Source organism: Glycine soja, chromosome 16 (genome assembly GCF_004193775.1).
Source record: "Glycine soja cultivar W05 chromosome 16, ASM419377v2, whole genome shotgun sequence".
In the NCBI taxonomy this organism is placed as follows: Eukaryota; Viridiplantae; Streptophyta; class Magnoliopsida; order Fabales; family Fabaceae; genus Glycine; species Glycine soja.
Window position 1 is genome coordinate 655,552 of NC_041017.1, and position 25,651 is coordinate 681,202.

At 27.9% G+C, this 25,651-nt stretch overlaps 3 protein-coding genes and 1 pseudogene across 3 annotated transcripts; 3 read left to right on the top strand and 1 right to left on the bottom strand.

The window, feature by feature from the left end:
- Nucleotides 1-9,330: 9,330 nt before the first annotated feature.
- Nucleotides 9,331-10,272, top strand: LOC114389204 (auxin-binding protein ABP19a-like). The gene has a single exon (XM_028349833.1). It carries the CDS (start codon nucleotides 9,389-9,391, stop codon nucleotides 10,016-10,018), a length of 630 nt encoding a protein of 209 aa, XP_028205634.1. The 5' UTR covers nucleotides 9,331-9,388; the 3' UTR covers nucleotides 10,019-10,272.
- A 2,686-nt stretch (nucleotides 10,273-12,958) lies between these two features.
- Nucleotides 12,959-13,584, top strand: LOC114389310 (annotated as a pseudogene).
- Nucleotides 13,585-16,191: 2,607 nt separating this feature from the next.
- Nucleotides 16,192-17,334, top strand: LOC114391045 (germin-like protein subfamily 3 member 1). The gene is made up of 2 exons (XM_028352047.1): nucleotides 16,192-16,236; nucleotides 16,618-17,334. The coding sequence occupies exons 1-2, from the start codon at nucleotides 16,192-16,194 to the stop codon at nucleotides 17,245-17,247; spliced, it is 675 nt and encodes a 224-aa protein (XP_028207848.1). The 3' UTR covers nucleotides 17,248-17,334.
- Nucleotides 17,335-22,563: 5,229 nt separating this feature from the next.
- LOC114390306 (mitochondrial intermembrane space import and assembly protein 40 homolog) lies at nucleotides 22,564-23,979 on the bottom strand. Its single transcript, XM_028351011.1, has 4 exons — nucleotides 23,699-23,979; nucleotides 23,565-23,596; nucleotides 23,355-23,480; nucleotides 22,564-22,934 (listed from the first exon to the last, which is right to left on the bottom strand). The coding sequence occupies exons 1-4, from the start codon at nucleotides 23,790-23,792 to the stop codon at nucleotides 22,749-22,751; spliced, it is 438 nt and encodes a 145-aa protein (XP_028206812.1). The 5' UTR covers nucleotides 23,793-23,979; the 3' UTR covers nucleotides 22,564-22,748.
- Between the last annotated feature and the right edge of the window lie 1,672 nt (nucleotides 23,980-25,651).

Genomic DNA, 25,651 nt, shown 5'->3' on the forward strand with positions numbered 1-25,651 from the left:
TTATAAAAGTTATGTTGTACAACATATTTCACTTACTTTTTAATTTTTTTACTACTTAAAACTTATTTGATTGTTTGGTAAATAGATTTTTAAAAATAATTTTTCATTAATTTGTAGTATTTTTTTAAAAGGTTTCTTGAAGTAGTATTTTTAAAAATGGTAATTTCTAACTTTTTATATTTTCTTTTATTTTTATCATGGATATATTTATTCATTTTTCTTGTTATATTTTTTGAATAAATCATGATATTATTATTTTTATGTTATTTTATATTTTTTAACTATTTCAACAGATAATTTTATCGAATACTTTTAATTTAATAAACTAGTTAGAAGCTAGAAAGTTAACAGAAAGTTGAAAGTTGAAAAACTAACTCATTAAATTAGAAATATTCAATAAAACTGACTGTTGAAATAGTTAAAAAATGTAAAATGACATATAAATAATAAAGTCATGATTTATTTTTAAAAAAATATAACAAAAAAAAATGAATAAATATATCAATCATAAAAGTGAAAGAAAATAAATAAAAAAAAAAAGCCGCATGCTAGAAGCTAATCTTTTAAAAAACTACTTCAATTAATGTTTTAAAAAAATATTAAAAGCTATTGAGAAATTACTAAAAAAGTTTGTTTATCCAACAATCAAATGAATTTTTCAATTAATAAAAAAATTAAAAGTTAGATGAAATATTTTATCAAACATAATCTAAATTTATCTTAAATTAATATTTTTTAAACTATTCTGGTGAACAAACTAATTAATATTAATGATTTATATTTTTCTCACCGTAAATATTTTAAGAAACAACTTTGCTATAATTCATCAACAGTCTTAAGTTATCAATATTTATGTGGTGCCAGTAAACCATAACTAAATGAATATCAATGTAAGCTACCAATATGGAAGAGTTACTTGTCTGTATAAACTCAACAAATTCATTTATGACCTAATTAACTACGATTTTGAAAACGGTGTACGATGGATAGGGTATTAATCCTCGCTCAGCCATCTTATTAGATAAAAATCTGTTAATCTTTGAGACAAGTACAAATCTGTTTTATGCTTTTTTAAGCTTATATTTTAACAAACATGCATATAGAGAGTGAGAAAAATGGATATGTAAAAAGTTTTTACAAAATCATTTAATTATAATTTATTATGTATCATAAATTTTTTGTTAATTTTTAAAATTAATTCACATGTGTAAAATATGTTTGTATGGTCATTGTATAAATGGTAAAACTTTGAAAAAGTATTTATACCAAAAATAAATTTGTTGATACTTTCAGTTTTTGAAATAGAAAAATCATAGGAAAAAAATTATACATTAAAAGTGTAAAAAGTTTTATATCCTATTCAATCACAATCCAATCATATATAATAAAATTATTAATTTTTATAAAAATCATATTAATGATAATTTATAATTAAATAATAATATAAAATCATTTTACATGATTAATATATAAACATTAAACTCAGAAGCATTAAATATGAAATTACGGGTACTCATCATATGAACACAATAACCTTGCTATATGGCCAGGTTTAAAGCCAAACCTGCAGAGCAGAACTGAACTATAACGGAGGTGGGGATAAACTGCACCTGACTCAATTCTGACTTTTACCCAAGCTCGGTCATGGAGTACGCCGTAGTGATGGTATTTTATATTTCGTAAAAATATAAATTCCAAAATGAGATGCGCAGGAGGAGGAATAATAATAATAATATGAAAAAATAAGGTAAAAATCAGATGAAGTAAAAAATAAATAAACATTTATAATTACTACATTGACATCACAAAATCTATTCCAAAACAGTAATTAATAAGAATTGCAGTAATTGATTTTACACAAATTCGATGCTGCTGCTTACTCCATTTTTTCATTTTTTCTTCATCCACCGCCCACTTTCATTTGGTTTGTAGTGTGTATGCTAGTGGTTTTGAGTAACAGGAAAAGATCATAAACGTGATCGATTCTAAAAATATCATTACATCACATAGCCCTAAATAATCTCGTTGTGTTTCCTATTTCCATAATAAATTCATATTTTTACTTTTCTGTAGCTCAGCGATGTACCTAGGACATTATATTTAGGTGTGTCAGAAGTCATCCTCAAAATATTACTACTTTACTAGTATTATTTATATATTTAGATTACATGACCGTAACCTTCATATTAGAGTTAATTCCAAATTTGGAACTCTTTTTAAGGACGGAACTCTTTATATTACTAAAGTTTTAATACATTGGTACTAAAAACCATATATATGAATCATAAAAGAAATATCAATCATATTGATCTTTAAATATGAAATATATTAATATTACGTAGCTACATTTTTTTATTTCTAAGGTTTATTAGTGATCAGATTTTTATATGACGAGTACACTATCAAAATTTCCACGACTACTCGACTAGGGTAGGAGTTAGTTTACCTTTTTCAATCAAAACCAGGAGATGTATCATAGTATATTGAAGATTGTAGTTCCAATTAGGTTCACACCGTAATCATCAAATGTCAAAACAACATATTCCTCTATATTATATTTTAAAAAGAAAATAAGGAACCATGAGGGATCAAAATTAAAACACATGCATGTAAAATCATTTGAACCTATAACAAAACAGATCACATCTATTCCTAAAAACGCTTCTCGAATTAAAAAAAGAAAGAGAGTCTCACCAAACTAAACCATTTATCGTAATATCATGTGATATAAGTTGATTCACAAAAATTATCCTCATGAATCATGATAAACTTGAGATATAAAAAAAGACATAGAATGACTAATATTTAATTATATATATGATTTGCCCATCTATTTCTAAGTCTTCAAGGCACCACTTTAACCAACTTAAAAGCTTGGATAGCAAGCATGGAGTCACACTCGATTCAAAGTTTTTTCCACCCTCTAGCAAAAGCTATCTCTATAGCTATCATCACCCCCAACCGATTCAGCATGAAGTGCGAAAGAGATACCCATGTTGGAAGATAAATCATCCATAAAAATGCCTCCACATCCAGCTCGATCTAGACTTGTTACTATTGTATTTGTAACGATGTTATTACTTCTTCCCAGCTCTAGGAATATAATTCTACTTAAATTTACTGTTGTGACGATAAGATGATGAACTATTGAAATCTATTTATTTATAATTTAAACAAGTTAAAATGCGTTATATGTAGTGTTGAAATTTTAAATTTTTTTAGTATGAAACATTTTGTCTTTCATTTTTTTTAATGGACAAATATTTGTTATTAGTTTTTATTAATAGAAAGGATTAAATTCGTAATTTTTTTCTTTCATTTTTTCTTATCTACTCAACCGATCTTATATCTCCACATTTTGTTTATTTTACGCTTAACTTTGGTCATATCTGGATCTCCAATCTATGTTTTCTTCTGTTTTTAACCGTATCTCTATTTAGTTTCCTGATTCACAATACTTCAACTACCAAATTAATGAATATCCATAACCTAATTCTTAGTTTTTTAGTAATATAAATATACTAATAATAAATCAACTACTCTTTTATCACTTTCTTCTTCTCCTATATACCTTGTGGATCACCATTTTTGAATAAACAATATTTTTTTAAAAATAAAAAGGATAAACAATATATTGACTACATCATTTAATGCAATATTTTTACTAACGAAATGTAATTTTTTATTTATGAAAAGTTGAGTTTTTGTTGCTTGTATAATAATATTAACCATCCATATTACATTTCATTGTTACCCCTTATCTAATTCTTTTCATTTTTTAACCTATTTTTTTATTTGTTTTTCCTCAATCACAATAGTTTAATTACCAAATAAATAAGTGTCTCTGCACAATAGTTTAATTACCAAATAAATAAGTGTCTCTGTGTAACTTCATTCTTTTTTATAAATGAGTTAATTAATATATAAGTACCAATTAATTATACACCATTGAGTACCTATTTTTATAAGTTGATCAAGCTACTTATTTTTTTCTTCTTCCCCAGCCACTCAATTCAAATTTGGATTAAATTGATTGAGATAAAATACATTTTTTAATCTGATATTTTTAATTATATTTATTTTGATCTTTTCTTAAAAAATAATTTTAATCCTTTATATTTTAAATTGAGACAATAGTTGTTCCAATATAATAATATTTTGTATTTTATTTTATTTTAAGATACAATCGAGTCTCAAAATCCAAAAATGACTATTATAATTGAAAACATAGAGATTAAAAGTTTACTTTAGCTAATTAATTGAATCTCACCATCAAATGAAAGTTATATTTTTTTGGAAATTTCATTACTATCTAAGCGCATATTATTTGTTAATAAAATGAAAATTTTACATAAAAATAGGGAACCCAAAACTTATATAAGTTGTTGACATGACGTTTATCTAAAAAAATTAAATGAAGTAAAAAAATAAAAGTGTATTAATATGAATTGGATTCATAATTATTTATTGGTATACAAGACAATAAACCACTAACATATTTGCTTTGTTTAGTTAATTATATTAACATTATTTTCTATGTATTAATATGAATTGGATTTATAATCTTTAAAAATATTTATTTATCAGTTATTTTTAACTTAAATATTAGAAATTGATATTTTTCTTATTTATGACTTGCAGATATGAAAATGAGGGATTAAAAGAAAAAAAAATTAGAAAATATTAAGAATATAAGAAAGGAAGATTTTTTGGCATCAGACCCAAGTCCATTCTAGCAACGATAGAAAAGGGAGTCAAGTCCAAGTCCACTCCAGCAGCTATAAAAAGGGAGTCAAGCAAGGCAGAAAAGACACACCGAGTCTCAGAACACTCTAATACACACCTAAAGTCTCATAACTCTTCTTTAGGGAATTCTTTATTCTCTTTCATCATTTTCTATTCCTTTTTTCCATTTCTTCTCCTCCATCAGTTTCTATATCCCTTTTCTAGTGTAAGACCCCTTATGACTATGAGAGACTAAACCCTTAGTTAGGGTCTGACAGGCCTAAAAAGTTAAAAAATGTATTATACCCTGCATATTTACCAATGCAAACAAGTGTTTTTTTTTTCTACTATCCTTTCTTATTTTTAATTTCATGCATTATTCATCCTTACATCATCTTTGGGGGTTAGCATGTCTTATTTTTAGAAATTAGTCGCTCAACAGAGGGTAATTTCTAATAGAACTAAAAAGAAGGGATATCTTAATAAAATCATTACTAGACATAGAGTGATTGCATTATGCTCATGCATCAAAGCAAACATCTAGAATTAGAACTTCATGCATTTTATCTATTGACTCTTTGCAAAGACATTTGGCAGATAAATAGGTAAAATAGACTTATCATCGTGAGACATCAGGGGCAAGTATTCTAATAGATGTGGATAGGATAAGTTCACTTGATTGAAGAAAAATAACAAATAATACATCTTAGATAAATAAAACATGCTAGGTCCTTATATTCTCATCCCATTGAATTTCCTATTCTTTTATTTTTTATTAATAGTTATTATTTTATACTCGGTTCTTTTAAATTTATCTTTTATACCTCATCTTATCTTTTTCTCTTATAAATTGGAAATTATTCAACACAATGTACAAAATAAAGTCTATGTGAAAATTGACACTCGGACTTCCGAGTCTTTATTACTTAGACATTTGGTACACTTGTCAACGAGTTAACAGTATCATTAGTAAAGACTTATTTTTTTCTCCAAATTATCAAAATTTATAAATATTTAATATATAAATCTTTTTAATTTTTTTTATCATTTAATATGTTTTTATTTTGAATAGGTTACATATTTTTTTTTAATTACCCATTTCATAAATTAATATGTAAATTATTTACATAATATTTTTGTAAATTGATTTTTATATACAAATTATTTTTACTCTAATGAAAAAGATTTTTATATTAAATATTTTTTAATTTATAAATTTTGATAATTTGAAAAAATTTAATAACCCTTGAGTAATAATATATTGAAAATAATGTTAATTTAGTAAACTAAATGAAATAAATGTGCTAGTGATTTATTGTATTTATGAATAAAAGGTCATGAATTTAATTTTTATTAAGATATTTTTATTTTTTTACTTTATTTAATCTTTTTTTCATATAAGTGTCATGTGTACAATTTACAAGTTTCATGCAAATATCAATATGTCACATAAGAAATCAATTTTTTTTTATATTACAATTGCAGGAGAATCAAAATTAATATTTAACTAAAAAAAAGCAGCTATCGACCGTAATTTCGATACTTAATCAGTTAACCACAATCAACTTCCAGGTTGCCAAATCAACTTTTTTTTTTTTTTAACTAAGCTGCCATCTTTTCTTAACCGCATTAAGTTTTTTTCTTTTTCTTTTTACACTGCATTAAGTTGGCATCTTGTAAATCAGTTTTTTCATTTCAATTTTTTTAATGTCTTTAATTCGTGTCTTCTAAGTATCTATTACTAGGAAGAAATTAGATATTTAAAATTATAAGTTTGGGCCAGGAACCCGAGATGAATATTAGTTGTCCATTGTAAGTTACAGCCGAAATCCCTCCCTCTTACCCTCTACATGCAAACAGCATATGAAAAATATTCAGCATGTATTTTTCAAACGTACCGTATCATTGATTCATGGTAAAAAGTTCGACTTATTTTTACGGTAAAATAACTTAATGTGCTTTAGACTGTTAGTCTGTTACGATAAAAAGAATGATGATTGAATTAAGCTTTTAGTGCTTTGAAAATTTGTGATTTTATCTTTTTTAATTTTCTTTTAAATGAGTTTTCCATGAAATAGTTTTGTTTTTCTGTTTTTTTATACCAAATCGTTTAATTTCTTTAGTTAATCCCTCCACCCCCCTCGCCCATATTGGTGCATCTAATTACAATCCTGACAGGGATGATGACCTTCAAAAGTCCAAACTCAAACCAGCGTTTTCTTCTACAAACATTAGGCTTGTTTCATGCTTATCTAGAAAAGCCTAGACTGACAAAAAAGGACTAATCATTCGATAGTCATTTAGTAGAATTGTCTTTCTGCCCATATAGTTTTGGTTTCTATAGGAAGTCAACTTTTCCGTCCCTATTTTTTTAAGCAATAGGAACAATGTATGCATGGTAACTTGTTTGCGGTTTCACTGTCTTCCAATTTTCACCATAGCTTTTGTACTTTTTCATAGTCCATATTTGCGTTCCAGTGAAATACCACACTGTTCTTTCCTCTTTCGTTTACCCTTTTGATAAGAATTCGAGGGACAGCAAGGAAAACTGTTAGAAACAGTGTAACCTCGGAATCTGTTGGAAGACAGATAGATAATATACGCTTCAGTGTGAGGCAGATCATCCATCATTTATTTTGCTTTGTTAGATTTATGGCCAAGTCATTGTCCAATAAAAGTCCAAAGGAATCAAAGGGAAAAAAATCTCGTTCACAGTGGCAGATTGGAGTGAATAGTGAAAAAGAAACTTCAGTAAACATCTGAGATTCTTCATTCCATGTATCAGAAGAAGATCTTAATCTTGCAGTGCTTTGTTAACTTCTACCTTGTCTTCAAGTTACCCTTCATATCAAATTAATAACAATTTTTGGACCTTATTAACAATTGAAAAAAAAAACTTAGGTAATGCAAGAAAGTTTAAAATAATTTTATACTATCATCTAATAATAAATTATTTTATAATAAGTTAATTTGTTAATTTTTATGATAATTATCTTAACAATTAACTGTAATGTTTGTTGATTATTAATTTTCAGTCATAAATCATTGTCTGTGTAATCAAATGTGATTATTTATGATTGGATAACTTGCGTAATTATTAAATTTAAAACTGAACATGCTACTTTGATCTTAATATTATTCCAATATTTTCCATAGCTGCTTTGTAGTTAATTGGAATGTAAAACCTTAGCCCATGCCAAAAGCTAACACTAAAAAGGACAAACCGGCAATGCAGACTATTTTTTTGCCCTTCAGTTACGCCATAAGGTCTTCTATACCGGCCAAATGATAGTGATAAGAAATCTTAGCAAGAAGAGCTTTTCTCTTTTCCACACATTTACATGGTTCCTATTGAAAGAACAGCAAAGCTTTTAGCTGTCAAATGTCTGTGTTCATGAGCTTCCTTTCCTTCCCACATGACTTTGGACCACATTGTATGAAGTTTCATTTTCTGCTCCTGCTATAGTCTTGCGTTAGCTGTCTCAAAATAACATTAAATTCTCCAAAATTAGGAAAAATAATTATTAGAAAATTAAGTGTGAATGATTAGTTTTACATTAGTTAGAAAAGAGCTTAATGAAAAATATATAAAAAAATAACTCATATAACTTAATTAAGATTTTGGATGGAAATACCGTGCCTGATTTTTTGTTAACTGGGTGCTCCCGGACTCAACCAAGGCACCGACCCAATAATAATTGCTTCGTCTTTGAACTTTTGATAATTAACTGCTTGATATGACACTTGTGGCTGTTATCTCCACATGATGTAGATTGATTGATAATAGTTACTAGCAATGACTTGCAAAGTAGTTAACGGTTTTCGGTAGGACAGAAATTTGATTAATATGAACTTTTATCCAACCTAAATAAATTTCCTAGCTATCTGATGTTTTATGATGTATATCCACAGTTTTTCCTTTTTTGGAGTTACTTCTGTGGGATTTTTCTCTATCATTAATTATTCATTTACTCTTTATACTTGTATTTTTTATTTATTTTAGTAAAAACAGTTTCTTTTGTCGCTACACATGTTTTTTTTTTTTTTTAATTTTTGCAAATATAATTTCTTTTAGTCCTTAGAGCAAAAATCAAAGGAACTAAAAATGACATGTATAGAGAGTAGAGAGTAAAAGAGAATGCTTAAGTTAAAGATGAAATGGAATAATTTTTATACTTACATTAACCAACCGAATAATTAAACCTTATTTTCCTTGTGAGATTCAAACTAAGAAAGACTTTCCACTTTGGAAAGTTTTTTGTACACACACTATGTAACAAGTGAGCATATATAGTGTCCACTAGATAACCTCTTGAGGAAATTTCCTATCTGATTATTGTCATTACAGTATGAGCCCCCAAGTGCCAATAATAAATTAGGGCCATCTTTACTCGCCAATATGGTTTTAATTATGAAAACAGCTTTTCATTTTCTTTGTCTGATGCCACAGTGGGGGGGGGGGACCTTATCAGCTGCAATGTTCTAAAGAATCCATAAAGTGTTACTCTGGCTCTCATTTTGCCTTTGTCGTTATTAGCTGAATGGGCATATATGTTCAAACCTCCAACTTGCAACAAACCTCAATATATATATATATAACACCATATTGTGTAGAGTATCCTACCATTCATTCCCATTTTTCACACCACCAAGCCAACAGAAGATGTTTCTCCACATTGTTTTCCTCCTTTCCCTTCTCTCATCCACTTCCCATGCCACTGTCCAAGACTTCTGTGTGGCAGACCTTAAGGGTGCAGACACCCCTTCAGGCTACCCCTGCAAGCCACCTGCAAATGTAACTTCAGATGACTTTGTGTACACAGGCTTAGCTGAAGCTGCAAATGTCACAAACATAATCAATGCTGCTGTGACCCCAGCTTTTGTTGCTCAATTCCCAGGTCTCAATGGCCTTGACCTCTCTGCAGCAAGATTAGACCTTGGTCCTGGTGGTGTTATCCCACTCCACACTCACCCTGGTGCCAATGAACTACTCATTGTTCTCCAAGGTCACATCCTTGCTGGATTCATATCTTCAGGTAACATAGTTTATCAGAAGGTGCTAAAAAAGGGAGAGCTCATGGTTTTCCCACAAGGGTTGTTGCACTTCCAAATTGCTGTTGGTAAGAGAAAGGCCCTTGCTTTTCCTGTCTTCAGCAGTGCTTTTCCTGGCCTTCAAATCCTTGACTTTGCACTCTTTGCCAGCAATTTCTCCACTCCTTTGGTGACACAGACCACTTTCCTTGACCCTGCCATAGTGAAGAAGCTTAAGGGTGTTCTTGGGGGAAGTGGCTAGAGTACTACTTATTTGTGTTCATGGATAGTTTTTTATTATTTTGCTCAATTTATTATTATTCCTTGTGTTTGTTTCAATTCGTTAGACTTGTGCAGGTCTCATGGTCATTGAATTATTATGCTCGTGTCAATGTAGAGCAATTAATAAATTTGCATGCTTTATTTGTCTTCCATCATTTCTCTGTTCAAAACTAAAATTGTGTTGAGATTTGAGTATTGCTATGTTAAGAAGGGTTGTTTGCCAATGTCGCTAAAGAATCTTATCCACATTTTCCCTGGTTGTTACATGTCGGGCTAAAGATGATATTTGTCCTTTACTATCACGCATGTTTTAATTAATTACAGTTGTCCACACGGCTCGTAATATGTTTTTTTTTGCCTGTTTGCCAATGTAGTAGTATTATTTATATAAATAGTTCTTTTTTATTATTGTTTCTATTATAGTATTTCTTTGGAACTTAAATCTGAGACCTTATTCATTGTAAAAAACCGGCTCGGGTGAGAATTGCATAAGTCTCATAAAGTTTACATTGTTATACCTCTAGTTGATGTGAAGTTGCAACTTATTCCCTCACGCTAACAAGGGACATATGGAGTGTGGACAAATGAAGATAGCCCAATAAAAACACTTTCTCATGTTTAGGAATAGAGATATCTAAAATGTAGACAAATATGGCGATATGATGACAGCTCTAAAATAGATTTTGATATCAAATTGAGATAAAACATTTTTTTTATATTATTGAGCAATTTACAAACTTATTCATTTATTTGTCGTATTCACAAAATTTGAATCAATCTCTAAAGTTTAAGGATTATTATAAAATTATGTAAGAAAAATAAATAACTTGATAAAATAACCAAATGAAAATGGAGTAAAATAGGGAAGCAAAAACACAACAAAATAGAATTACGATATTTCAATATATCTTAACGTGGAAATGTAAATGTTTAAAAATATTAATCATAAACCTCTTTTAAAAATTTATTAAACTTATCTTGATTATTCGTGTGTGTTTGATTTTGTTGTTAAATAATATATTGTTTTTAATTGAATTAAATGAAAAATCTGAATAAATTAATAAAATTATTTATATATTTTTTATATAATCCAAAAAAAAAATTTCCTTCAAATTTACCCGATACTATCTACTCATCATCTAAAATTAATTATTTTATCTATCTAATTTTTTCACATATAATATTATCTTTCTAATCAATGTAGTTATATATTTTTTATTCATGATATGGCATTTGATATATATATATATATATATATATATATATATATATATATATATATATATATATATATATATATATATATTAATTTTTAAGTTGTCCCTCTCGAACCAACAAATTTCAGGCTCCGCCCATGGCTATAATCTTTTCCCTTTTAAGCATATAGGCAGAAAAAACATGCATGCATTCGTCTGTTGATAAATATACTTTCTTTTTTCAATGCAGAATATATTTCTATTTATTGAAAAGAAAATAAGAAAAAAACGAAGTAATATGGAGATAGTGAAAATCAAAATAGTATCCCTTGGTGGTTGATCGCCGACAACGATGTCATAATAAGCATATCGTGCATAATCTAATATATATTTTTATTGAAATTGTATTGAGCTGTAATCTTTTCCCTTCCAAGTATATAGGCAGAAAAAAAATGCATTCGTTTGTTCCTATAATATAGTTGTAAATTAATTGTATATTCCGAAGATGTCACTAAAAATCTCTTAGCTACCTTTTCATCATCCAACAACGTGAATATACTATTTTCTTATTACATTACAACTGCTTTAACGCTAAGTTTTCTACTTAATGTGTCAATAATTGTTTTAAAACTGATAGGTGACAATTATTCTATGGTAATATCTGATGTTTTTTCTTTCTTATTTTAGATATATTTGTAAAAAAAAAACGGAACTATAACACAAAATTTTATTACCAGAGCATGTAACACAATAATTTTATTTAAGGATAGGATTATTCATGATATAGAGCAAATGTGTAGAAGAGCTTCTGAGACATTTTATTCATGATATAGAGCAAAAAGTGTAACACAAAATTCAAATATTGATAAAATCTTATCCTTAAAATAGAAAATTTTATTCATGATATAGAGAAAAAAATGTAAGACAAAATTTAAATATTGATAAAATCCTATCCTTAAAACAAGAAATAAATCCTAAAATAATCTAAACAAATTTATAATATTTGACATCTAAAATAATATCTAAATATTTGACATTAATTATTTAACAACTGGTGTAGAAAGCCGTTGAAAAATAGTTACACTAGTGTGTTGAAGTTGTCTAACTTATCTAAGTAAAAATTAAATTAAATAATTTTAAACTAAATGATTAGTATAATTAATACATGTAATTAACCATCTTAAAGCACATAAAATAATTGTCCCAACTATATAAGATGGAGTTGGTCAATTCCATTTATACTAAAATTATAATATATATATATATATATATATATATATATATATATATATATATATATATATAACTAATTAATTAGTACTACTTTTATTGTGCACCTGTATTCTAAAAATATAATAAAATATGATTTTTTTCATTATTCATAATATCTTCTCTTATTTTTTATTTTGAACAGAAATAATTATTAATCATATTTTATTTATCTAAATTAAACTTTGAATTAATCAGATCCTTTTTACCGAAGAATGAAGAAAAAAAAATAATATCCTCTCTCACTTGAAAGTTGAATATGATAAACCCACTAGTTAATTTTGCTTGGCGGTTGACGTTACACTTACCTTATTCTCGTTCTCATATCATAAATAAATGATTTAAGGGTACAGCAAGGCCATAGGCCATGTATCTTCAGCATGTAGCTTTATTATAAATTGCTATCCAATTCCTCATTACCTTCACACCAAATCCATTATCATCCAAGTTCCAAGATGAAGATGATTTACGTTCTTTTCCTCTTTGCTCTTCTCTCTTTCACTTCTCATGCTGCTGTCAATGATTTCTGTGTAGCAGACCTAAAAGGTCCAGATAGCCCTTCAGGCTATCAGTGCAAGCCACCTAACACAGTCACAGTGGATGACTTTGTGTTCTCTGGCGTGTAGCTGGAAACACCACAAACACTTTCAATGCTGCATTAACCTCAGCATTCGTTGCTGATTTTCCAGGTGTGAATGGTCTTGGTGTATCTGCAGCACGGTTAGACATAGCAAAAGGTGGATCCATCCCAATGCACACACACCTTGCTGCCACTGAACTTCTGATAATGGTGCAAGGACAAATCAGTGCTGGTTTTATGACACCAACTGCACTTTATACCAAGACACTAAAACCGGGTGATATTATGGTTTTCCCACAAGGACAGTTGCATTTTCAGGTGAATTCTGGGAACGGAAAAACCACTGCTTTTCTTGCATTCAGCGGTGCAAACCCTGAAGCACAACTACTTGACCTTCTGTTATTTGGCAACAGCTTGCCTTCTGAGTTGGTTGCACAAACTACCTTCCTTGAGGTTGAACAAGTGAAGAAGGTTAAGGCTCGTTTTGGTGGAAGAGGGTAGGGTTGCTTATGAATCAACTACCTTCCTTGATGTTGAACTAGTGTTTGTTCTAATAATAATCGTCAACAATAAATTTGGGTGAATGGGTGTTTTATTTTCATTTTATGTTTGATCCCAAACTTTATGATTTGAGGGTTTGAAGTTTGACCATATGTACGAATAATGTTAAGAGTATTATATATTGATTTGAAGAAATCAAGATGTTCGGTTGATTTCTTTATTGTAATAAAAAATAACATTTCAAGCAAGATAATGAATTTTTTTAAAAAAAAATCAAGAAATAAATCAAGATAATTTCTTTATTGCTTTTTGTGCTTATCCTTTCTTTTAATTTAATGAACATAAAGAATAATTCCTTTATTAATCTCTTGGAACAACTTGATCTCTTTTAAAATATACTATTTCGGGCTTCATGATATCATTTAGAATTGTCCTGCTATTAATTAATAATGTTGTATCGATCACCTTATTTTAGGTTATATATTTAGATTAAAGGAAGGGAGAGGGGAGGAGAAGGAAAGAGGGGAGAGAAATTTTGATTACACATTCTATTTGGTTAAGAAGAGAGGAGAGATCATTAAAGAAAAAGAGCAGGGTGAGAGGTTTTAACAGAAGAGATGGAAAATAACCAATTTGTTGTTAGGTTCACAAATGAAGGAGGGATTTTAAAATTTTAATTTAATTGATATTCTTATAACTTTTTGTGTTAAAATATAAGTAGAAATATTTTAGTTAATACACTTCAAATATTTTAAATCTCTTTTATTTTTTTTCTAAAAATTGAATCAAATAATAAAATTTTATAAAAATATATCCATACCTTCTCTTTTCCTCCATTTTCTTCCAACCAAACATATATAGGATGAATTGAAAAGGAAAACAGAAAAAAAAAGAAAAAAAATATGATATGTCATGTGACTGATGAGTTGACCATCAATGATCAAAACAACTCCAATTTGGTAATATGTTTCAGAATAGCTATTGACCTCTGCCATTGTCGTTGCTGACTCAAGCTATTGCTCCCTTTCCGTCATCCTCCGAAACGCTAACTACGCGTCGTCGTCGTGAACATCACCGACACCGAAGGATACAGGTAGGCTTGAGAGTTGTTTGGACTGCAATTATTTGGATTATATATGTTGATGCAGAGGAATGTCGTCTTGTTTAATGGTGCTACTTTGGAGGCTGAAAACGTGATGGATCTTATTAAGTTGAAGTTCCGACAACGGTTGTCTTGTAAGATAAAAAAAAGTTGATACTAGCTCCTTTCATGATTGGATTATGCTACCAATGATTTGTTTGAAGGGATTATAAACTTCAAAATTTGGGTACGAATTGGAAAGGGTTCTAGGTATCTGACTTGGTAACTACAAGCTGCACAATATGTTCTTTGATATTTATGCAGACTTCATGAAGATTGATATGTAAAGGATCAACTACTATGCTTGTCGATGCAGGGTGGCAGCGGAGTAGGGAATGTATTTAGATTGGACGTTTTGATTATTTTAATTAAAATACATTTGGGTTCATAAAAAAAAAATTATAACAGTCAAGTTAAATTTTATCGATCCACTCATTGATTTGGATGGAGGGACCATAGTTATTTGATTTTATAAAATTGGAAGACTAAATATTTCAATTTTAAAACAGTAAGACTAAAATTATAAATTAACAAAATTATATTTTAGTATATATATATATTATTTAAATGAATAAACAAATGGACCTATCAGGTTTAATAGACTTTCTTATAAATTTAAGTTTAGTCTTTTTATTAACCATTAACTTGCTACAACAAGACTAATTTTGATCTCTTTAGGGATCGCCCTTGGGTTAGAGGTACAACGACACAAAATTCATGAAAAGGAGTCCAAATTTTGTTATCAAATTATATGGTTATGTAATATTTTTTCTATGTTATTTTATAATTAAATTGAAATTATTGTTTTATTTTACATCTTTTTTTCAAATTAAGATGTGACATATAATAAAAAAATATTATCATGTTAGTTAGTTTTTTTTTTTTTTTTTATGGATTACCTTCATAAAGTTTCATATTAAATAAATTTTCAGCTTATTGTGACATATTAACATGTAATGGATCTATGATAATAGATTTAAAATATTTTTTTTAGCAAAATAAGAAACAAAAACAAAAACTCAACTTATAAAGAAAATAAACTAAATATATGTACATTAATAAAGAACAAAAATATATGTAAGTTTTGATATTGAATGATATGTTATCGATAATAGATAATAGTAGCTGACTAGAGCATTTTCTTTTAGAGACAAAATATAAAATTAATCTTTTAAAAATATATGTAAGTAAATTAAATTATTAAAAAAAAATACAATAAATTTATGAGGTTTATCTAAATTTGATAAAATCTAAGAGGATGGGATGAATTTAAAGAGTAAATTGTCTCTTTTAAATTTGAACCGATCATGCCTTCTATGGGAATGATACCAATAAGAGTTAACTTTGTTTCTGACTTGTCCAATTATCATATTATCTTACATATAAATATCTATGTTATGCAATTTATTTAGAATAAATTGAATGATATATGACAACATAATAATAAATTGAATAAAAAATATGATATGGTAAACCTTTTTGGTGGAAAAAAGTCAACCTTCTTGGTTATGGTAGCACGGGAGATTTTTTACTCTATGAATTAATAAGGTTGTATGTCCATATTTTAGGGTGGATTGGGAAGGAAACTAGCAAAAATAAGAAGAAGAAAACATAAGGAGAAAATAATAAATGTAATAAGTGATTGGTCAACAATTCAAGTCAATAGTCAAAACAATTCTAATTTGATGGCTAGCTAGTAATACTCATTTTTGTAATTAATTTCTAAGAGTATCTAGCTACTTTAGTGAATCAACTTTCAACATAATTACTCTTACCTTAATTAAAGGATTTACATTCTAGCTTTAACAAACCCTTTGTCTCTTCTTCTCCCTATAAATATCTAGTCAATCCTGCATTCACTCATATGTTCTAAATCCATTAATTCCCCCTAGACGAAGACTATGGTTCTCATTCTTTTCTTTCTCGCTCTTATTTCATCCACATCTCATGCTTCTAATTTTAATGATTTCTGCGTAGCAGACCTCAAGGCTCCAGAGAGCCCTTCTGGCTATCCTTGTTTACCACCTAATACTTTGACGGCAGATAACTTTGTGTTCACTCTTCAACTTCCAAACACCACAAACCCTTTACTCAAAGCAGGAATTAACACTGCATTTGTCAATGACTTTCCTGCTCTCAATGGCCTTGGCGTCTCTGCAGCACGTGTAGTTATTGAAAAAGATGGATTTTTTCCACTGCACACACATTCAGATGCCACTGAACTAATAATCACAGTAGAAGGTGAAATCACTGCTGGATTCGTGACACCTACGAAAGCTTATGTGAAGACGCTGAAATCCGGAGATCTTATGGTTATCCCAAAGGGACTATTGCATTTTGTTGTGAATTCTTGTAAGGGGAAATCTACTGGTTTTGCAGTTTTTAGTAGCTCAAACCCTGATGTCCAATTATTTAATGATATATTTGCCAACAATGTACCTTCTCACATACTTGCACAAACTACCTTCCTTGATGTTGCCCAAGTCAAGAAGCTTAAGGCTCGTTTCGGTGGCAGCGGCTAGGATTATTTTCTAGCGTATTAATTCATGTGTTTGTAACAGTAATCATCATCAACAATAAACGTCATTGTTTGTTTCACCTTTTTTCCATTTTTTGTCCAATCTCAAATCTTAATACTTTTTTATCTACTAAATACTTTTGTTGGTTGTTCACTGTGAACGAAATAACTGCACGAAAATAACAACAGGATACGTGAAAAAGGGAAAGGAAAAACATTAAAAAAATTCATAATAAAATATCACTTTATTTTAATATGTAGCTTTTGGTTGATTGTTTTTTACTTGTTCTAACATGAGTATTTATAAATACATAAAAGACTCAATGAGTGTGTGGTTTAGTTGACGTTGAAGTTATGGTAAAGAATGAGTTTGATTATAAAAGAAATACACTCCCACGAGAGCCGAGGAGGTTTACATGTAATTATAAGCTCCGAATACAAGATTAATCTCATAGCTAAATGATCACATTAACCAATCATTGCAATAAATGTTGCTAATGGTATTAAAAGAAAAGAAAAAACGAATATAATAATGTATTTTTTTAATTATTTGGTTAATAAATAAATAAATTATGAATGAGTGATATTTGTTTCAGTTATTTTAAATAAGATTTTAGTTACGATTTTTATGGATGAAAAATAATATTAAAAGATAATATTTCACTAAAATTGATCAATCAAATTTTATAACAATAATATCAATCACTTGTAAAGTTAACAAATATTTCACACCAATATCATAAATACTAAAAAAATTAAAAAAAAAAAGTTGAAGACAAAATTTTAAATTTGTTTCTTTTATTTCTTTTTTTTTTAATTCACATTACAAAGTTTTCATTTTGTATCTTCATTTTCTTGCTATCCAACCCATGCCAATATAGAGTGAGGGAGTAATGTGTTTAAATTAGAGTTTAGACTATTTCTCCTTGTTGCAGTGGACGAATCAGTGATGCCCATAAAAATTAAAATATTAATATATATATTGTAAATAATTTGCAATGGTTTATAAGTATTTTATAATATGGATATCTTTGAAAAAATTAGTTAAAAATTAATTAGTTGCTAAAAGTTTTAAGATAAGTTATTAAATTATAAGTGTGAGGTAATACTATTTATTAAAGTAGTTAAATGATTATATGATATTTTATATAAAATTTAATTCAATTTTATGGATAAAAATATTTTGAGGTGTTATAATTTTAGTTTTTTAATTAATTTTTTATTTTTAGATAAATTAATTTCATTATATTTTTAATTTCAATTAACACATTTTATCACCCTTTTTAGATAAAAAAAAAGTTTTATTATTTATTTATTTTATTCCACTCATTCCTCTTACACATTTTTTTATATTACACTGTTGATTTTAATCATTGTACTATTTATAATTATTAATTTATTATTTCAACATTATAATTCACGAAATTGAAAATAATAAATGTTAGATTTATTTTATTTTTTATATTATAATATTATATATTTATCAATTTTCATATCATATTAATAATAGATTAAAATATGTTTGTAATTTTTAATAAATATATGAATTTTATGTTTGTTTTCTAATAAATTTTTTTCTCTGTTTTTGCTCTCCAATAAAATAATAATTTTATTTTTGGTCATTAAATTTTTTTAGTCCCTATAAATTAGAAACTTTTTTATTTGCTTCTTGATAAAAAAATCATTCGTTATTAGTCCCTTTGAAAAAGGCAAATAACAAATGAAAAGAAACATTAGAGAATGAATATAAAATTTACTAATTTATTGGGATTAAAAAAGTACCAAGGACCAAAAGTAAAATTGTTATTTTATTAGGGACTCGGTGCAAAAAAAAAGTTATCATGAGACAAATATAAAATTTACTAATTTATTAGGGATTAAAAAAAGTATCAAGGATAAAAAATAAAATTGTTGTTTTATTAGGGACTCAATGCAAAAATAAAATTATTATGAAACAAATACAAAATTCATGTATTTATTAAGGATCGAAAACATATTTTAGCCTTAATAATATGATACATTAACACTAAGTATGTAGGCTAATTAAGAATTTATTTTCATTTATAATAGTTACATTTTTTTGTTGACCATGATATTGATACGTGTGTTGCTAGATGTAGTGACTAATCTTCTGTAGAGTCCGTGAGCACATACAAAATAGTATTTTATTTCATATCTAAGGATCAATCAAAGTTCGAATCACGAACTACTTGTTAAGGAATATAAGTAATTACCACTTGTATCAATCGTTATGACTTATGGGACATGAAGGACTAAAATTACATGAAAAAATATGCACAAAAATTGTAAATAAAAAATTAAAGGGTAATCAAACTTATAATTTAGCCTATTATAAAATATAACAATTTTAAGTTTTTCATTTCTTTTATTCTCTGATTTAATTATACATAATATTAAGATTCATATATTAGATTAATAAATTAAATTACATCTATCTTATTTCATATATCATATGTTAATTAGGTAAAGTTTAAATAAAAAACGTATGCACTAAAGTTTGCAGATAAAAAAATAAAGAGAAATCAAACTTACAATTTAGCCTATGGTAAAATATAACATAATTTAAGTTTTTCATTTTTTTTATTCTATGATTTAATTATACATAATGTTAAGATTCTTATATTAGATAAATAAATTAAATTACGTCGATCTTATTTCATATATCAGATATTAATTTGGTCGAGTTTAAATAAATAGTAATATTATAATTTCAGGTCAAACAAAATAGAGGAAAAAAAACTCGTTCCACACTTTCCCCTAATTGCATTGAAGTTGTGGTCATGCAGTGTTACGCGCCTCTCGTCTATAACATGACTCTCCGAGAGTCATTAATCGCTGATGGAAAAGTTACTGATAAATGTTGAGTGTTATCCTGATCTTCCTTCTAATCATCCACAAAATAAATTCATATCTTATCATCAATTTCTGTCTTTGATGCACATAATTTTCTTTTCGCCTCTTTTTTATAGCCTTTACATTAATATATATATATATATATATATATATATATATATATATATATATATATATATATATATATATATATATATAATCAGATGACACCCGTATAAGTATAATCAACTATTATATCGTTTAATAATTTTTAATTGAATATTTTTTTTAAAAAAAATTTACAGTTGGATTAAATTTTTTTTTTTACATAGATGATATATATAAATTCAAAATTATTTATTACCTCATTCATATATATTAAAATCAACTTAATATAAATATTTTAAAATATATTAAAATATAAATAATTTGATTACTTTTTTATTATTGTTCAATTTTAATAAAATTTAACATATTTTAATAATATGTACATTCAATTTTGAATTAATAAAAAATATATTTTATATCAAATTATAAAATGATTTAATAGTTAATTAAGTTACATCACTACAATTATATATATATATATATATATATATATATATATATATATATATATATATATATATATATATATATATATATATATACTTGTTTTCATTGGTATAAGCGTGATCAAATAAAAAATAACTTATCAATGTAAATATTGTAAATGCTCTTTTGTATTGCTGGTTTTAGGCCATCTGGTAAACATATATAAATACTGTAAATATACACTTGTGTAATATTATATATGTATCATATTAATTAATAATATGTTAAACTAATGGTATTTATCAATTTCTTACTCTATGATATATTATATTTTAACATAAGCCTACAAAAATTAGATTAACAGTTTTCTATTTCTATTAAAAAAAATGTCTACTTTAACAGAGACAAGTTTATTTATTAGCTATTAATATATGTTTCTTTTAGTGTAAGTACGTTGTAGGTGAAGCCAAAGTATGATATGATATATAGATAAATAAACTTTTTTTTTTATACTTTTCATCTAATAAATGGATACTTACGCGCTGAATTTAGCAAAAGAAGTTAATTCCATGTAACGTGGTGAATTATAATTTGAATAACTGTTGGAAGAGATATATACATTTATTAGGCTTCACAATTTTAAATAAAAAGAAGTAATGAAGCTACATTAGATTATTCATCACTGTTCTATGTCACCACATCCTGTATTATTATTCTCAAACGTCGTCACACTATTCCTCGCATCGCGTCAAACCAGCTCTTCCATTGTGCCAAGCGAAAGGGTTTGCTGCCGCTTCGTTTTCTCAAGTGTTGTGAGTTTAGATCTTGGTTCACAATGGATTCGTAGTGAGTTTCCCTTGGTTGTTGTTATTTTATTTTGATTTTGATTTTGTTGCCTGTAATTTTTTGGTTCTCTGAAAAATGTTGTATGAAACAATTTCAGACCCATGAAAAGCATTGATCATATTATTTGTTCTTTGTAAAAAATAAATCTCTGTTGCATGCTGATCTTGAAAGAGTTGTTGTATAATAAATCTTTGTAAAATTATGTTTAATATATTTTTATAATCACCAAGAAGCCTTTCTTACTGTCAAAGTAACACTATTCAGCCACTCCTTTCTTCTTACGTTGTCAAAGTGACGGCATACCTTTGTCATCATTTTGGTCAAGATCCAAAATATGAAAGAGAAAGAGTGTAATTTGAAATTAAGTAGTGGAGAGATAGCGTAAAGCAGAGAACCGGGGAGTCAAAGGAAGAATAAGGTAAAATCTACAGTGGTTACAATTAATAAGATTTTTATTTTGGTAATAATAAGATTTATTATGTATATAAAAATTACTTATGCATCTTTTTATTATTTGAGAATTACTTTAGTTTCTCTGATTTGAATATTTGAACATGACTAAAGGGGAGATTAGTTTAAAATTTGGGTAATTTGTGTATAATTGTATATTCTAGAAACAGAAAGGAGCTTCTTTTATGCTAAAATTTTAAATAATTCTTGAGAAGAAATAAATAAATGAAGAGATTCCTACTGTATCATCAAAACTAATGAAGATGAATGTAACTTTCAATTTTTCAAGCTTTCCTATTTTGGGATCAAAATTTATGTGTGATGTGTCCATAATATTTCATATACAAGCTTGATATATCATTACAACATCAGCCCTTGTTATCAATCTGCATCGCTTTTTATCCAGTATATTTTCATGTTGCTCGCCCCTGAATTAAAGTCTCTGCAGCATTTTAACTCGTTTTGATTCAAAAAAGTAAATAATAATATAAATTATGATATAACCTAGACAAGAAGTACTGTTTTTTACATCTACGCAGATATTCATCAATTTCATATCAAGAGGAGAGGAAAATATGAACAAAGGTGTCAAGTTGTTAGAAAGAAAGATGCAAGCATTTGAGTGAAATCCCAAAACTCAGTAGAAAAGAAATTGTATTTTTTATGATATAAAAGAAAATGCACATCATGAAGCGTTTTGAGGAAGTGATATATCCTGTGATTCCTGTCACTTTTTTAATCAGGCAAAACTAATACAAATTCAAAATGAATTTCACACGACCTTATCCAACTAGTTGCCCAAATGAGAGTCCGACTCTTCTCTCAAAGCCTGGATTTTGGACTTTGAGGTTCCCAAGACCATTTGGGAGGAAGTATTTTATATTCTTGAACTGGCTCCAACTCCTTGCTTTCATCTTCGGCTTTGCCCAGAATGTCCTTAGAGAATGCATCTGGATTAGCCTTGATGCAGCTCTGCAGTGCAACAAATGGATGTACACAGTCCGAGCCCTGCATAATTGGAGCAAATTGCATATTCCAACCCTTAATGAGAATACAGAAATCAAAACTTGATAAATAAAATACTTCAAATTTGCCCACATTGGTTGCTAATAGCTATTGCAGAGTATACACAATTATTCCAGTAATACAAACTTGCATATTACCACAGAACTCTTAATCATACCAACATTAAAATAGTCTCTGTAGCCAGGCTTTGAGGGCACAAGAAAGTGCAACAAATAGTTGAAAAAACACTGTATGTTGTGGTTCACTAATCTCTTATGAAACAGGTTATGTAGAAAGGCTTCAGTTGTCACCTACTAACATCAGTTCACCTTACACTTGTAATCGTAGCTACATCTTGCTTCCGGAAACAAAGCTATGTATCTAATCACTAATAATGACATCAAAGTATGAAGTAAGATATACCTTTTCTTCAGAGGTACTCTTGACGAAACACAGGAATGCCTCTGAGAACTGAGAGCCACTGGAACCGGTTCGCAAGTCAGCAACGCAAGGGCATTCAAGGGCTTTCTGAGTCATTTCCTCCACAGACTGAAAAATCCAAAATTTCCAATTGTTTTCATTCGTTCAACCTGCCAAGTTGAAAGCAAAAGATCAAAGCAATTCAATTCAAACCTCAGTGTTCTGATTTCCATATTCTGCAGCTTCTGTAATAATTAAAAAAAACCAACAAAATATGAGATTTGGATTCAGCCAGACGTTTATACGAACACTTAAAGCGCATGAGAAATGAAACACGAAAAAAGAACCTACGAGGACGGATTCCACGGAAGTGGGATTGGAGGAGTGGTGGGTTGTGGTTTGAGTCTCCGCCACAGCTTCTGCGCTTTCAGTTTGACCCATTCTGAATCGTGATTTCTGAGCCCTCAATTCTGATTCTCTTGCATTCAAACTCTGAACCCAATTCTCAATTGTTGTCTTCTCGCACGAAAAAGAGTATTTCCCTTCCAATTATTCCCTAAAACCTACTTTGGTTACTTTATTTTTTAAAGTCACAACTTCTTATGACATTACATGTATTCATTTTTCTTTTGACTGAACATGTATTCATTTTTTGTAATGCGTTTTTTGTAACTATTTATTTGTAATATTCTCCCATGTTATAATTACAAATTACAAATTAGAAATCATACTTGCAATTAGATATACTATTAACATTCTAAAAAAAACTAACAACTGAAAAAAGAACAACCTATAACAGCTAATAAAAAAATTATATGTTTGATCTCTCAGTTATTTTTTTTTTCTTTTCAACTTACTCTTTTTTATCTCTATTTCTATTTGATTTTCATAATATTTTAATGTTTAAATAACTTTTTTATACTTTATTAAAGGATGATGTGACTAACAAAATACACGTGATTAAGGTTAGATCATTTAAAATTTGTTGATTCTATTATTATATCATTTTCAAGCAAATATCTTTTTCAAAAAGAAATTCTGATACCAAAATTAAACAAAAAAAAGTTAGGCATCAAAACATTAATTAAGCCTAAAATAAAAAAGTTAATTATCCTTATCATTGCATCACACCAATTTTTTGCTTCCTACTTTTTCCTCTTCCTCATCACGATACTCTTTAAACCCATAGGACTTCTTCGACGACACTTGAAAGATTCCGACAACCATCTCAACGGCCATGAGTTGTAATGAGCAACCAAAAGCATCCAATTCTAGCAAGAGAATAGAAAATTATGTCATGAAAAACATCGTCATAGTGCAAGTAGAGGGAGACAAAAGCAACCTCAAAGGTGCTTAAGTGGTGAATCTCATGCTTATGTTGTTAGCATTAAAAGTAAAAGGGGTAAAAACTTGAATGAATTGGAATGAACAAATATACATAAAAGAGACTTTAAATGGGGTGAGTTGATGTGCATATCATGTGGCAATGAGGATGATAATTAACTTTTTTTTACTTGAGGAGTATCACATTGGGAAAAAGGAGAAAGAAGGGAGTGAAAAATTCATGTGGTGCAATGACCACAATAATTAATTTCTTTTTGTTTTGTTTTAAGCTTAAATAATTTTTTGGTACTATAAAATATAGTTTGATTTTGGTATCTAACCTTTATTTTTGTTTGATTTTGATACCTGGTGATTTTTTATTTTTAAAGAAATACCTGTTGGAAATTACCTGATTGTTGAGTCAGTAATTTTTAACTAATTTTAACTTGATGATATCACTTAAAGGAACTAGACCTACATAAAAATAAGTGTAAACAAATGTACCTCATTACATAAGGTGGACTGGATAGGTAAAAAATAAAAAAATAGGATAAATGTCATGAGTTTGATCCCTCTTATTAATAAAAAAAACTAACAATTAACATCTAAGATTTCTTGTTAAAAAAAATGCACTTCATTGCTTAAAGAAAGATATTAGTAGGTGATAAGCTTTTTTATAATTTTCCCTCTCTACTCTTGTAAGTTATAATCTTAAACTTTATCACTTAAGGGCGGATGGGTGGATGCAGCTATTCTCTTGAGACAATGAACAGATGCTTCAACCATTTTAAAACATAAAATCTAAGTAAAGAACAATTATAAGATATGTAATTTAACTAATAATATATATTGAAATTTTATACGATTTTAATATTTATACATTTATTCCATAATAATAATTCTTATTAAATATTAAATTGTCCCATTGATCCAAGGTATTAAATCTTCTTTCGTACGTTTATGTGAATATTAACATT

Bases quoted from the DNA above. Each gene is read 5' to 3' on its own strand.
- LOC114389204 (XM_028349833.1), top strand. From the start codon at position 9,389: ATGTTTCTCCACATTGTTTTCCTCCTTTCCCTTCTCTCATCCACTTCC.
- LOC114391045 (XM_028352047.1), top strand. From the start codon at position 16,192: ATGGTAAACCTTTTTGGTGGAAAAAAGTCAACCTTCTTGGTTATG. The intron at 16,237-16,617 runs GTAGCACGGGAG...AATTCCCCCTAG, and splicing joins AGTCAACCTTCTTGGTTATG to ACGAAGACTATGGTTCTCAT.
- LOC114390306 (XM_028351011.1), bottom strand. From the start codon at position 23,792: ATGGGTCAAACTGAAAGCGCAGAAGCTGTGGCGGAGACTCAAACCACA. The intron at 23,597-23,698 runs GTTCTTTTTTCG...TAATTATTACAG, and splicing joins CGTGGAATCCGTCCTCGTAG to AAGCTGCAGAATATGGAAAT. The intron at 23,481-23,564 runs GTTTGAATTGAA...TGGATTTTTCAG, and splicing joins ATGGAAATCAGAACACTGAG to TCTGTGGAGGAAATGACTCA.